Here is a 16,109-nt window from a genome sequence, read left to right on the forward strand (position 1 = left end):
ATCAGAAAACCCCCATGAGTCACTGCTGCTCAGGATCACATCTGGCTCCTTGAAGAGTGATTCATCAGACCTTACATAGATCTTGTCATAAAAATGAAAGAGACCTCGGGGGAAGGTCTTGGGCTGGTCGCTTCTGTTGGAGTCCCAGGCTGTGGGGTGAAAGCCACGACTGCAGAGCTTCAGGCTGAGTCACTTAGCTTTGTTCTCCTGTGGACAGGCTGTGCCTCTACCTCCCCCAGGCATCGGAAAAAGTGGCATAGATGGGCCCTTCTGAAAAATTCCACTCCTGGAGCACTGGCCAAAATTACTACCATCCTGATGCTGGGCTTGCAGTCCTTTCCTTTGGGAATATGAACATGGTCAAAATTAAGTGAACATGTCTTTCTGGCTTTCTGTACAATGGAGTAGAACAAAGTATCAATTTAACAAATTTGAACTAAATCCTCTTTCCAGGTTTGGAACGCACTTCTGTGGAGGCACCTTGATATCCCCAGAGTGGGTGTTGACTGCTGCCCACTGCTTGGAGAAGTATGTTTAGGGGACAATTGACATGAAGTCTTGTCTTAAATACTTTTTCCCTCCCTCTTTTCCTCCTTTCCTTTCTCACTCTTCCTCCCTTCCTTCTCTGGCTGTGACACTAGGGACCAGGCCAGGGCAATTGGATAAGAGAGAAGGGAAGGGTTTCTAGAGAGAAACTGCAGAGGAAAGACAAAGTACAGATGATTTTGTGGGCCTGAATAAACTGCAGAACAGAGCTGTTCACTACCATAGGCATCCGTCTCTGCCCAAAAAGCCCGAGAACATTCCTTAACTGCCTGTTTCGAGCAAATCATGAATTTTGCTTCTTGCCACTCAAAAGTCACTAATTCTGAGTGGCCAAGGGTGTCAGGGAGACAGTACCAAGTTCATGGCACAGAGGTTACCCGAAGGGGCTGGACCATATTTTGCTCTTGACATCCTCATCTTTTCTAGGTCCCCAAGGCCTTCATCCTACAAGGTCATCCTGGGTGCACACCAAGAAGTGAATCTTGAACCGCATGTTCAGGAAATAGAAGTGTCTAGGCTGTTCTTGGAGCCCACACGAGCAGATATTGCCTTGCTAAAGCTAAGCAGGTACTCGTTCACCTGTGGTCTTCACCCCACGCTGGTGAAGATATTTGCTTCATGTCTGGGTTTTATGGGTCACGGCCACTGCATGGCAGTGGGGAGGGGCTGTCTATCACATGAAAGCCTCAAGGGCTTTGGGGACAGCATCAATCTTCAACCCCAGCCCTGCCACATGCTAGCTGTGCTCTTGAGAAAGGCAGCAGGACTCAGTTTTCTCATGTGGAAAAAGAGTTGAAATATGAGGTACTGTTACCCCTAAAACTCACTTAATGTTCACCAGCTCATACACATTCATGATCAGAGAACAATTCAGTTATTCCAGGCTGACAATTCCCCTTTCATCATAATATGTTTAAGAGAATCAAATAAGACTATATTTATTTCAAAGCACTTTAAAAACCACAACATCGAGCTGGGTGTCTGGTGTGGGTGCCTGTAATCCCAGCTACTTGGAAGGCTGAGGCAGGAGGATCACTTGAGTCCCGGAGTTTGAGGCTGCAGTGAGTTATGATCGTGTCACTGCATTCCAGCCTGGGCGACAGAGTAAGACCCTGTACCAAAAAAAAAAAAAAGCAACAAAAAAAAACTTCACAATGTCAAAAAAAATCACAAATACAATTTATAAATGCAAATTATATTATTATTATTGTCTTCTTTGATTTGATTTTCTCTTTCCTGTTGAAATGTTGTTTCATTAAGCCTGACAAAGTGATACATTTGCTTATGTCACTTATTAAGTTAGTGCTGTTTGGAGCCAGATACTAGTGGAGTCGGTTAAGAAACAGGTATTTGTAGGAGAAGCAGGTTTGGGACAGGTGACAAGGCATGCAGGGCGCTCGCTGTGCTGGCGGCTGTGGAAGACAGGGTGTCAGTGTGGACAGGGATGAGCATGGCCTGGATGAGAAGGCACGGGGCAGGAGCCTGAGCTGCTCTCCTGGGCCTGGCCACAAGCCCAGGGCAGCTTCTCTGGGTCTGTGAACTGAGGGGTGATGTCCTGGGATGCTCTGACACTCTAGGAGAGAAGAGCCTTTCCAGCTCAGCCTTTATAAACAGTAGCTGATCTCCCTCGTGCTCCCCAGTGTCCTCCCCATCATCCCAGCAAATGTGCAAATAGAAGGTCCCCGTTCCTCATGATCCTCAGAGAGCTGGGGTGTTCTGATGGCTTCAACAAGTAATTTGGAAATTTTGGGTTGTGGAGGAGTTCTCTGATAGGCTGATACATTTTGAGTTTAGAGTTCCCACCCCACATCCCCACACCCCGAGTCTAGGGCATTTAGTGCTCCACCAGGGAACCTGTAGAGTGAGGACGTCTGCACGACAGGCTGGGCCTTCTGATGATGCTCAGAAGCAGAAAGTGTGCCTGCTTCAAAGTTGGTGACAATGATCTTTCTTGATCAGAATAGGGCATTTCTCATTTCCAATCCTTTATCCCCTTGAACTTACTAAAGTAGAATCAGATCTAAAAACCGGAGTTCTAATGTTTGAGAGTCCCTGGGACTCTAAAGTATTTGAATGTTCTTTGAAAACAATACCATTTCGTTCAAGCAAGAGGCTTATTTCCAATTCTCTTTCATTTGGTATCAAGTATTTTACTGGATTCTTACAACTATGGTGTAGTAACATTCACTGAGAAAGAAGTGGAGGATCCAAGGATGGAGCAAGTTGCTCTGGGCACACAACACATTTGCAATTTTACAGCCTCTTGGTGGCATCTCAGTCAGACACTCCATGCACTGATCAATGCCCTATTCCATTAATGTAAAAGGAGGCACTCGGCATGAGATTCCAGTTGTGCACAGAATATACATGAGAAGTGCGCTTTTGTCATCCCCACTTTCAAAGGTGAAGGCCACCAGCAGTATCTTGCATGCAACTGATGTCTTTCAAATGAAACCTTACATCTGCGTAGTCCATAGGCAACCACAAGCAAATGTGAGGGTGAAACTCTGTGTTCTACGTTGCTCTGTGTCAGTGAAGCAAGGCAGTGCCAGCTCAGAGGGCTCTGGGGCCTCAAGGCAGGGATGACTGGTTGTGGGTACTGCAGCTGCCAGCAGAGCAGTCAAACATAACTGCTGATGCTTTTCTTTCAGTCCTGCTGTCATCACTGACAAAGTAATCCCAGCTTGTCTGCCATCCCCAAATTACGTAGTCGCTGGCCGGACCGAATGTTTCATCACTGGCTGGGGAGAAACCCAAGGTGAGATAAATTCCATTGCCCACATAACGAATTGGTTTTGACCTACAGTCCATGTGACAAAATGAGCATTTCGGAGATAGCTGTGCAAATTGCTATCCATGAATGTGGTCCATCCCACTCCTGATTTTGCCAGGGCACCTGTCTATGTCTTAATCAGTCTTCAAGGCACATGATCAAAGGGAGGAAAACTGTCTTTGAGTCTCTCTCTCTCTTTTTGTTTTCAGAACATTTTTATTTTAATTAATTAATTTTTAACTTTTATTTTAGGTTCAGGGGTACATGTGCAAGTTTCTTGTATATGTAAACAGTGGTTTGTCATACAGATTATTTTGTCACCTAGGTACTAACCCTAGTACCCAATACTTAGTATTTCCTGCTCCTCTCCCTCCTCCCACTCTTCTCCCTCAAGTAGGCCCCAGTGTCTGTTGCTCTCTTCTTTGTGTCCACGAGTTCTCATCATTTAGCTCCCACTTATAACTGTGAACGTGTGGTATTTGGTTTTCTGTTCCTGTGTTAGTTTTCTAAGAATAACGGCCTCCAGCTCCATTCGTGTTCCTGTAAAAGATATTACTTCATTCTTTCTTATGGCTAAACAGTATTCCATGGTATATATGTACCACATTTTCTTCATCCAATGTGTCATTGATGGGCATATAGGTGATTCCATGTCTTTGCTACTGTGAATAGTGCTGCAATGAACATTCATGTGCATGTGTCTTTAGGGTAGGATGATTTATATTCCTCTAGGTATATCGCCAGTAGTAGGATTGCTGGGTTGAATGTTAGTTCTGCTTTTAGCTCTTTGAGAACCACCATACTGCTTTCTACAGTGGATGAACTAATTTACAGTCCCACCAGCTGTAAGTGTTCTCTTTTCTCTGCAACCTTGCCAGCATCTGTTATTTTTTGACTTTTTAGAAAGCCATTCTGGCTGGTGTGAGATGATTTTTCATTGTGGTTTTGATTTGCATTTCTCTAACGATCAGTGATATTGAGCTTTTTTTCATGTTTGTTGGCCGCAGGCATGTTTTCTTTAGAAAAGTGTTAGTGTCCCTTGTCCACTTTTTAATGGGGTTTTTTTTTTCTTGTAAATTTGTTTAAGTTCCTCATAGATGCTGGATATTAGACCTTTTTCACGTGCATAGTTTGCAAATATTTTCTCCCGTTCTCTAGGTTTTCCCTTTACTCCCTTGAGAGTTTCTTTTTCTGTCCAGAAACTCTTAAGTTTAATTAGATCCCATTTGTCAATTTTTGCCTTTGTTGAGATTGCTTTTGGCGTCTTCATGAAATCTTTGCCTGTTCCTATGTCCAGGATGGTGTTGCCTAGGTTGTCTTCCAGGATTTTTGTACTTTTGGATTTTACATTTAAGTCTTTAATCCATCTTGAGTTGATTTTTGTATATGGTGTAAGGAAAGGGGTCCAGTTTCCATCTTCTACATATGGCTAGCCAGTTACCCCAGCACCATTTATTGAATAGGGAGTTATTTTCCCATCACTTGTTTTTGTCAGCTTTGTCAAAAATCAGATGTCCATAGGTATGTGGCCTTATTTCTGGGCTCTCTATTCTGTTCCATTGGTCTACGTGTCTTTTTTTTGTTTTTTCCTTTACCAGTACCATGCTGTTTTTGTTACTGTAGCCCTGAAGTGTAGTTTGAAGCCAGGTAATGTGATGTCTCCAGCTTTGTTCTTTTTGTTTAGGATTGCCTTGGCTATTCTGGCTCCTTTTTGGTTCTATATAAATTTTTGAAGTAGTTTTTAATAGTGCTGTGAAGAATGTCATTGGCAGTTTGATAGGAATAGCAATGAATCTGTAAATTACTTTGGGCAGTATGGCCATTTTAATGATACTGATTCTTCCAATCCATGAGCATGGGATGTTTTTCCATTCATTTGTGTCATCTCTGATTTCTTTGAGCAGTGTTTTGTAATTCTTATTGTAGAGATCTTTACCTCTCTGGTTAGCTGTATTCTTACGTATTTTATTCTTTTTGTGGCATTTGTGAATGGGACTGTGTTCCTGATTTGCCTCTGGGCTTGGCTGTTGTTGGTGTAAAGGGATGCTAGTGATTTTTGTACATTGACTTCATATCCTGAAACTTTGCTGGAGTTGATTATCAGCTGAAGGAGCTTTTGGGCTGAGACTATGGGGTTTTCTAGATATAGAATCATGTCATCTGCAAACAGGGATCGTTTGATTTCCTCTCTTCCTATCTGGATGCCCTTTATTTCTTTCTCTTGCCTGACTGCTCTGACCAGGGCTTCCAATACTATGTTGAATAGGAGTGGTGAAAGAGGGCATCCTTATCTTGTGCCAGTTTTCAAGAGGAATGCTTCCAGCTTTTGCCCATTTAGTATGATGTTGGCTGTGGACTTGTCATAGCTGTCTCTTATTATTTTGAGATATATTCCTTCAGTACCTAGTTTATTGAGAGTTTTCAACATAAAGGATGGTAAATTTTATCAAAAGCCTTTTCTGCATCTATTGAGATAATCATGTGGGTTTTGTCTTTAGTTCTATTTATGTGATGAATCACATTTATTGATTTATGTATGTTGAACCAAGCTTACATTCTGGGGATAAAGCCTACTTGATCATGATGGATTAGCTTTTTTATGTGCTGCTGGATTTGGTTTGCAAGTATTTTGTGGAGGATTTTTGCATCAGTGTTCATCAAGGACATTGGCCTGAAGTTTTTTGTTCTTTTTGTGTGTCTGCCAGGTTTTGGCATCAGGATGATGCTGACCTCATAGAATGAATTGGAGAGGAGACCCTCCTCCTCAATTTTTTCGAATGGTTTCAGTAGGAATGGTCATAGCTCTTCTTTGTACATCTGGTGGAATTCAGCTGTGAATCTATCTGGTTCTGGGCTTTTGTTGGTTAGTAGGCTATTTATTACTGATTCAATTTTGGAGCTCATTATTGTTCTGTTCAATGAATCAATTTCTTCCTGGTTCAGTCTTGGGAGGGTGTATGTGTCCAGGAATTTATCCATCTCTTCTAGGTTTTCTAGTTTGTGTGCATGGAGATGTTTGTAGTAGTTTCTGATGGTTATTTTTATTTTTGTGGCATCAGTGCTAACATCCCCTTTGTCATTTCTAATTGTGTTTATTTTGGTCTTATCTCCCTTTTCTTCTTTATTAGCCTAGCTAGCAGCCTACCTATCTTATTACTGTTTTCAAAAAACCAACTCCTGGACTTGTTGATCTTTTGAATGAATTTTCATGTCTTTACTTTCTTCAGTTCAGCTCTGATTTTGGTTATTTCTTGCCATCTGCTAGCTTTGGGATTGATTTGCTCGTTTCTCTAATTTTTTCCATTGTGATGTTAGGTTCTTAATTTGAGATCTTTCTTCTTGATGCTAGCATTTGGTGCTATGAATTTCTCTCTTAACACTACCTTAGCTCTGTCCAAGAGATTCTGGTATGTTGTATCTTTATTCTCATTAGTTCAAAGAACTTCCTGATTTCTGCCATAATTTCATTATTCACCCAAAAGTCATTCAGGAGCATGTTGTTTGATTTCCATGTAATTGTACGGTTTTGAGTAATTTTCTTAGTCTTGACTTCTATTTCATTGTGGTGTGGTCTGAGAGTGTGTTTGGTATGATTTTGGTTCTTTGGCACTTGCTGAAGATTGTTTTATGTCCAATTATGTGGTTGATTTTTAGAGTATGTGCCATGTGGTGATGAGAATGTATATTCTGTTGTTTTGGGAAACAGAGTTGTGTAGAGGTCTATCAGATCCATTTGGTCCAATGCTGAGTTCAGATCCTGAATATCTTTGTTAATTTTGTGCCTCGATGATCTGTCTAATACTGTCAGTGGAGTACTGAAGTCTCCCACTATTACTTTGTGGGCGTCTAAGTCTCTTTGTAGGTCTCTAAGAACTTTATGAAGCTGGGTGCTCTTGTGTTGGGTGCACATATATTTAGGATAGTAGATCTTCTTTTTGAATTGAACCCTTTACAATTATGTAATGTTCTTTTTTGTCTTTTTTGGTCTTTGTTGGTTTAAAGTCTGTTTTGTCTGAAATTAGGATGGCAACCCTTGCTTTTTTTTTCTGATTTCCATTTGCTTGGTAGGTTCTCCTCCATCCCTTTATTCTGAGCCTATGGGTGTCATTACATGTGAGATGGGTCTCTTGAAGGTAGCATACCATTGGGTCTTGCTTTTTATCCAGATTGCCACTCTGTGCCTCTTAAGTTGGGCATTTAGCCCATTTACATTCAAGGTTAGTATTGCTATGTGTGAATTTGATGCCTTCATTGTGTTGTTATGCTGGCTTGTTTGTGTGATGGTTTTATAGTGTCATTGGTCTGCGTATTTAAGTATATTTTTATATTGGCTGGTAGCCATCTTTCTATAGTTAGTGCTTCTTTCAAGATCTCTTGTAAGGCAGTTCTAGTGGTAACCAACTCCCTCAACATTTGCTTAGCTGAAAATGATCTTATTTCTGTTGCTTAGGAAGCTTATTTGGCTGGATATGAAATTCTTGGGTGGATATTTTTTAAGCATATTGAATATAGGCCCCAATATCTTCTAGCTTGTAGGGGTTCAGCTGAGAGGTATGCTGTTAGATTGATGGGGTTCCCTTTGTAGACAACCTGTCCTTTCTCTCTAGCTGCCTTTAACATTCTGTCTTTCATTTTGACCTTGGAAAATCTGATGATTATGTGTCTTGAGGATGATCTTCTTGTATAGAATCTCGCAGGGGTTCTCTGTATTTTCTAAATTTGACTATTGGCCTCTCTAGCAAGGTTGAAGAAGTTTTCATGGACAATATCCTGAAATGTTTTCTAAATTGTTTACTTTCTCCCCATCCCTTTCAAGAATGCCAGTGATTTGTAGATTTGGCCTTTTTACATAATCCCATGTTTCTTGGAGGCTTTGTTCATTCCTTTTCATTCTTTTTTCTTAATTTTTGTCAACTGTCTTATTTCAGAAAGCCAGTCTTCCATTTCTGAGATTCTTTCCTCAGCTTGGTTTATTTTGCTATTAATACTTGGATTGCTTTGTGAAATTCTTATAGTTTGTTTCTCAGCTCTCAGCTCTGTCAGATCCATTAGGTTCTTTTTTAAACCAGTGATTTTGTCTTTCAGCTTCTATATCATTTTATTGTGATCCTTAATTTCCTTGGATTGGATTTTGCCATCCTCCTGGATCTTGACGATCTTCATTCCTATCCATAGTCTGAATTCCAGTTCTGTCATTTCTGCCAGCTCAGCCTTGTTAAGAACCCCTGTTAGAGAACTGGTGTAGTTATTTGGAGGACATATGGCATTCCGGCCTTTATGTTCCTTTAACTGCAGTGTAGGTTGAACAAGACAATAGACTTGTTCTTTGGATGTTTTTACAGGGCCAAAGCCTTGTGCAGGGTCTTTATTTGTAGTTGATTTCTTGTCCTTGGTTTCATAGTGTGGTATGTTAGCAAGGTATTTTTGGTGTTGAAGCTTTGGGGTGTGATCCATTTTTTATATTTCCCTACGCCTAAAACAAGCAAAAAAACAGTAAAGGTCTTTGAGTCTCTTAATCCATAATTTCAGCATTCATATTGCTTCCCTGGGTAAGTGGGGTTTTCACCCAGCCCTCAAGTTAAGAGTGTTAGATTATTTTTCATGTGAAATTAGCCAGACTGGCTTTCTTAACACAATGTAAAACAATAACAACAAAAGTTATAATTAGACTAGTCTTCTTCCCAAATACCCACATGTCTAATGTAAGTGGGATGGTGTTAAACAGGGGACCTACAGCTGGGGGAGAGGAAGACAGGTCCCATGGCCCCAGGTCTAGGATGGCATTTGGTATTGGTTGATGGGAGTGGATGAGAACAACAGAGGGAACATTTGTGCAGGATGTGGTATCAGCACCTGTAATACATTCCAGGGATTCTTTCTTCTCTTTGCAGTATGCCCTGACAATAATTATATCCATCAGCCTAGCCCCCTTAGCCATTGAAACACTAAGACTGTCTTAGGATCCCTGCTCCAGTTTCTCAGAGGTGCTAGGAGGGCATTAGGAGTCTGAAGCCCTGGAAATGCTTTCTGACTTTGCCACTAGCTAGATAGACCTGGACTAGGCACGTTACCTCTTTGTACCATTCAGCTCTAACCCCTCATTCAAAAACCCAGCATTTTCAAGTGGTGTTTTTCACATCAGCTTTTGCATAAGTTTTCGTTTGAAGAAAGGTTTTTTTGTTTTTGTTTTTGTTTTCTTGGTTTAATCAAACGTTTAAAAACGAACCGTCTAGATGATTTCAAAGTTGGCTTTCCTTTTCCTGTGCTTTTCCTACTATTTAAAAACTTCACCTCCTTGATTTCTTGATCTCCCTTTCTGCACTGCTGGGTCTGGGAGCATTGAGGCCAGGTAAAAGGAACCTTGGCAAATGAGGAACACCTATGGGTGTGCCAGGCTGCTCCCAGTGTTTTGCATTTTTAAAAATTTAAATGCTGCAGATCTCTATGAATTACATATTATTGTTCCTAGTTTACAAATGAGGAACCTGAGGCTCAGAGAAGGTGTGGGATGGTACAGACAAACCTGAATTGGAACCCTGGCTCCCATTTACTGGCTGTCAGGACTTAGAAAAGTCATAAACTCTCTGGCCAGGTGCAGTGGCTCACGCCTGTAATCCCAGCACTTTGGGAGGCCGAGGCAGGCAGACCACGAGGTCAGGAGCTCGAGACCAGCCTGACCAACACGGTGAAACCCCATCTCTACTAAAAATACAAAAATTAGCCGGGTGTGGTGGCACACCCCTGTAATCCCAGCTACTCAGGAGGCTGAAGCAGGAGAATCGCTTCAACCTGGGAGGTGGAGGTTGCAGTGAGCCAAGATCGTGTCACTGCACTCCAGCCTGGGTGACAGAGTGAGAATCCATGTGAGAAAAGAAAGAAAAGAAAGAAAGAGAGAGAGAGAGAGAGAGACAGAAAGAAAGAAAGAAAGAAAGAAAGAAAGAAAGAAAGAAAGAAAGAAAGAAAGAAAGAAAGAAAGAAAGAAAGAGAAAGAAAGAAGGGAGGGAGGGAGGGAGGGAGGGAGGGAGGGAGGGAGGGAAGGAAGGACGGAAGGGTGGGTGGGTCATGAACTCTCGTTGATCGTTTCCTCAGCTGAAATGTGGGCTGCAGGGCTATTGGGGGAGAAACAATAAGAAAGTGCATCAAGCACCGAGCACATGCTAAGAATTCCATCATGGCTGCTCCTGATAATAATACGGAATAGAGCTGTATCTAACATGACTCTTTCTTGCAAGTGACAGAAAATGCAACTTAAGTTGGATTAAGCAAAAAAGAGAAATTCTTAGTGAACTGAAAATTCTGCAGGCTCACATCATGGCCCCAGACCCTGTCCATTATTCTTGGACACAAACGTGACATTCTCATGGCTGCAGATGCTGTGGTGGCTCTGGCTCTGCCAGGAAAGAAATAAGGAAGGCCACTCTCCCCATTACACAAACAATAGTCTTCCAGCTCTGAGAGGTCGAACTTGTGTCACCAGCCTGCCCCTAAACCCATCACTGATTAACTCCAACCTGCATCAGCTGTTCCATGCTGGAGGTGGACGCAGGACCACACTCATACCAAGATGGGGGCAAAGGGTAGTTCCCTCAACAGGATTATAGGATATAGTGTGATAGGCTGCTGGGCAGCCAAAAAGCAAACAGATCCTCTACAATTCCTCAACTGATGAAAGCACGAAGCTAAAATCTTAAAGATCTGTGTGTGAGTTCTGGCTCTCCCATCTTCCTTGTGAGATTGAGCAGTTAGTTAATCTCTTTTAGCCTCAGCTTTCTCACCTGTGCCAACATATAAGGTCATTGTGAGGATTAAGATTATGCCTCATGATCATCATCATCATCATCACCATCCACATTGCAACCACAACTGCCATCATCATCCCCACCAACATCATCACCACCACCACCACCATCACAATTATCATTACTACCACCATCACCATTGTCACCCTCAACATCATCACCATCATCACTATCATCACCACCACCATCATCATCACTACCACTACCACCACCATCACCGTCATCATTCCACCACCATCACCATTATCATCACCATCACTATCATCACCACCACCATCATTACTTCCATCAACATCACCATCACCATCATCACCACCATCACCATCATTATCAACCATCATCACCACCATTCCACCACCACCACCATTATCACCACCACCATCACCACCACCACTACCACCACCATCACCACCACCACTACCACCACCATCACCACCATCATCACCATAACCATCATCACCACCACCACTACCACCACCATCACCACCATCATCACCATAACCATCATCACCACCACCACTACCACCACCATCTCCACCATCATCACCATAACCGTCATCACCACCACCACTACCACCACCATCACCACCATCATCACCATAACCATCATCACCACCACCACTACCACCACCATCTCCACCATCATCACCATAACCGTCATCACCACCACCACTACCACCACCATCACCACCATCATCACCATAACCATCATCACCACCACCACTACCACCACCATCACCACCATCATCACCATAACCATCATCACCACCACCACTACCACCACCATCACCACCATCATCACCATAACCATCATCACCACCACCACTACCACCACCATCTCCACCATCATCACCATAACCGTCATCACCACCACCACTACCACCACCATCTCCACCATCATCACCATAACCGTCATCACCACCACTACCACCATCACCACCATCATCACCATAACCACCATCACCACCACCACTACCACCACCATCACCACCATCATCACCACCACTATCAACATGATAGTAATTATGATTACCACCGCCATTAGCATTATCATTACCACCACCAGTACCATCACCATCACCACCGCCACCACCTCCATGATCATCATTACTATCCACCACCATCACTGTCACCATCATTTTACCACCAGCACAATTATCATTACCACCACCATCACTACCACCCTCATCACAACCCTCATCATCACCACCATTCCACCACTGCCACCACCATCATGACCACCACCACCACCATCACTATCATTAACAATAGACATCACATAACCAGTTTGTAGCTGGACCTTGAGCCCAGAGCCCACTCACTGTTTCTTCAGTCCCACCGCCAACCACCAGGATGAGTCACAAAACATAACTCAGGCCTGCTCCTCAATTTTCTACATGTCAATAATGACATTGAAGCAATGGGTGTTCTCAGCTTCTCAGAGGGAGGTTGAAATTCTCCTGCTCTTCCCTTCGCGTTTCCAGATGTTCCCTGACTTGGATATTCCAAACGCAGAGTTTGGAGGTGTTGAGGCCAAGGGGTTTTTCCAGGTCAGCCATCATCTGCAATCACTGAGCTGATCCTGCTGCTGGACTTTCCCTGTTGCCCTCTCCCCAACGCCCCATCGGGGAGGGCTTCAATCCTCAGGTCACCTGTGGCCTTCCTGCCCTCAGAGGTGCCATCTCTACATCTACCACTGGAAGGCAGCACCTACTCACAGATTGCATCAATTTCCCAGCAACTCATGGTGGGTTTTCCCCCTTATCAGGGAGTTTGCCTTGCTCAGAGAGCAGATCCAAGAGCAGTGACACCTAACTTAATTTTCAGCAAAACATTTTGAGAAGGGTGCTCCCTCACACATCTACACAGTCCATGTCATGCACCCCCTGCCCGATGCTTGGTAGTCAGGAGGAGCTTCCTCCATGCAGCTCTGCCCAGATAGGGCTGAGCTGGGCTCTGGAGCGAGGCGCTGGGATGAGCCTCTTCCATGCTGCTCATGTAAACTCCAGATTCAGTGTCAGTTTTCTGAACCCGAGACAAATGCAGTCAAAGGCTTTGGGGAAAGAGAGAGTGCCTCAGTTCTTGCCTGTGTCATGCTCGCAAAGCAAAGAGTTTTGCAAAATTTTAATGAAACCTGGGCTTGCAAAATTGGAAAACTGGATTATTTGTGAGAACACTGAGACATCCCTGGGGCATGTCTATCTGGAAAAACGGCATTTTCTCTGGCAATTTTGCAGACATTCTATTTCAATTTGGCAAAGAAAAGAAAGCAGTTTTTCACAAAGGCAGAAATACAACTAGAATGTTCACTCTCCCTAATTGTCAAAGAAGTGTAAATTAGAAAATGAATCAGGACAATTTCAACCTATTAGATTAGCTAATATTTTAAAAATTGAAGACTCATACAAGTGAGGTGAAGTGATTGTTTTCTAGTGACATGGTACACTGTCACACCCCTTTAGAAAATAATTTGGCAACGTTATTGGGAGACAGAAATATGTCTATGTAATTTATGGGAACTTAGACCCAGAAAATGTTAAGGAAACTTAGACCCAGAAAATGTTAAGGAATAAGAATGAACTTTATGAACAAAGATATGGAAAGCTGGAAGCAAGAGTGGGGCCAACACGCATGGGGAGGAAGCATTTGGGCAGTGACTCCGCAGACCCAGGCTCAAGCTGAACTACACAACCTCCTTACGCCTCAGTTTCCTTAACAGTAGAACAGAAATGATAAAAGTGCCTGTTTCATAGGACTATTGCGAGGATTAAGTGAGATACATCACATTATAAGCTTGTGTCTGGAAAGGTTAATTCTTGGTAAATGATGACTATTATTTTTTATTGCAATAAAATATACAAAACATAAGGTTTACTATTTTAACCATTTTGGAAGGTACCACTGAGTGGCATTTAGTACATTCACAATGGTGTGCAACCACCATCATATTTCCAGAACATTTTCCTCATTCCCAAAGGAAACCTCATGCTCATTAAGCATTAGCTCCCCTTAACATATTAGTTATGAAGATCGTAGCATTATACAAAACTCATGACACAATGTTGAGTGAAAAAATCAAGATGTGAAATTTTGTGTTATGATGTAATTAGTAAAAGAAGCATATTAAAACGTCTGAAAAAAGAGTATATAAAAATAGCAATTGCATTTTTCAGACTCTACATTTTAAACATTATTCTCTATAGTTTTAAAAGCAAAAAGTAAAGAAACAACAACCAACCCCAAACCACCACAACAAAGCCCAGATTGTTAAATCCAGGTATCAGGAACACAGAATCAAATATGTTTACACTCTGCAGGGTCAGAGACTCCAGTGGCATTGGGAGCTGCCTTGTGTTCTGCAGCCTCACAGACAGGAGGTCCAGTGCCGCTGCTCTGTTCTTCTGGAATTTCCTCCTGAACGTGTTTTGGGTGCAGTTACCATTTCTTTCATCTTTTTAAACACAGGTACTTTTGGGGCTGGCCTTCTCAAGGAAGCCCAGCTCCCCGTGATTGAGAATAAAGTGTGCAATCGCTATGAGTTTCTGAATGGAAGAGTCAAATCCACCGAGCTCTGTGCTGGGCATTTGGCTGGAGGCACTGACAGTTGCCAGGTAAGCAAAGATCAAGAGACCAAAGTTAGTCTTGTGCTCTCTTGTCTCAGTCTCAGCCCCTCAGACTTCATTCCCCAGGTGGCAAATTCAAGGATTTTCAACTGAAGACCCCTGTCTAAGTGTTGCTCAGAAACTCCCTAGATCTGTCCCTGAATGCATATTCAGATAATCTAAGGGGATGTCTTGGGGCTTGAGTTCCAGATCGGTAGCAAGGGAGTTTTAAGTGCCATAACTACCTCAGGCCACTCACCCTCCTGGGGTGTGCTGGTGGCCAGGGACTAAAGTGGTGACTTTTCCAGTAGGGAAGGAGGTAGAGGGTACAGGTCAGAGACCAAGTGCACACACTTTACAGTGATGCCCAGGCTAGCCCAGTCTAAAGGAAACACCAACATAGGAAGGGATGTGTGCAGAATTCACAAAAGATCTTTTTTACCCCCCGGAAAAACTAAGTGGTGTGGTTTTGCTGAATAGATTTTGCTAAGTACTTAAGCACTGCAGATGCTTGAGTAATATGCTCATAAGTTCCCTTCTGATTTCAATTACTGGGAAAATGTATATATGGATAGTAGAAGGATGGCATCCCATAATAAAAAGCAGGCAGCCTAACCCTCACATGGATTTTTCTCTCCCTCTGTATAGGGTGACAGTGGAGGGCCTCTGGTTTGCTTCGAGAAGGACAAATACATTTTACAAGGAGTCACTTCTTGGGGTCTTGGCTGTGCACGCCCCAATAAGCCTGGTGTCTATGTTCGTGTTTCAAGGTTTGTTACTTGGATTGAGGGAGTGATGAGAAATAATTAATTGGACGGGAGACAGAGTGAAGCATCGACTCACCTAGAGGCTGGAACATGGGTAGGGATTTAGCATGCTGGAAATAACTGACAGTAATCAAACGAAGACACTGTCCCCAGCTACCAGCTATGCCAAACCTCGGCATTTTTTGTATTATTTTCTGATTGCTGGATTCTGTAGTAAGGTGACATAGCTATGACATTTGTTAAAAATAAACTCTGTACTTAACTTTGATTTGAGTAAATTTTGGTTTTGGTCTTCAACATTTTCATGCTCTTTGTTCATCCCACCAATTTTAAATGGGCAGACAGGGGGATTTAGCTGCTTTTGATAAGGAACAACTGCACAAAGGACTGAGCAGGCTGCGAGGTCACAGAGGGGAGAGCCAAGAAGTTGTCCACGCATTTACCTCATCAGCTAACGAGGGCTTGACATGCATTTTTACTGTCTTTATTCCTGACACTGAGATGAATGTTTTCAAAGCTGCAACATGTATGGGGAGTCATGTGAACCGATTCTGTTACTGGGAATGAAATCTGTCACTGACTGCTTGACTTGAGCCCAGGGGACACAGAGCAGAGAGCTGTG

At 42.8% G+C, this 16,109-nt stretch overlaps 1 protein-coding gene across 1 annotated transcript in view; it reads left to right on the plus strand.

The window, feature by feature from the left end:
- PLG (plasminogen) overlaps nt 1-15,755 on the plus strand; it is a 57,838-nt gene extending 42,083 nt beyond the window's left edge. The window contains exons 15-19 of the mRNA XM_054491746.2: nt 454-528; nt 973-1,113; nt 3,198-3,304; nt 14,584-14,729; nt 15,369-15,755. Of these exons, the coding sequence (XP_054347721.1) occupies nt 454-528; nt 973-1,113; nt 3,198-3,304; nt 14,584-14,729; nt 15,369-15,530 (631 nt within the window). The 3' untranslated portion in view covers nt 15,531-15,755. The remainder of the gene's footprint in view (nt 1-453; nt 529-972; nt 1,114-3,197; nt 3,305-14,583; nt 14,730-15,368) is intronic.
- The last annotated feature ends 354 nt before the right edge of the window (nt 15,756-16,109 follow it).

Source organism: Pongo pygmaeus, chromosome 5 (assembly GCF_028885625.2).
Source record: "Pongo pygmaeus isolate AG05252 chromosome 5, NHGRI_mPonPyg2-v2.0_pri, whole genome shotgun sequence".
In the NCBI taxonomy this organism is placed as follows: domain Eukaryota; kingdom Metazoa; phylum Chordata; class Mammalia; order Primates; family Hominidae; genus Pongo; species Pongo pygmaeus.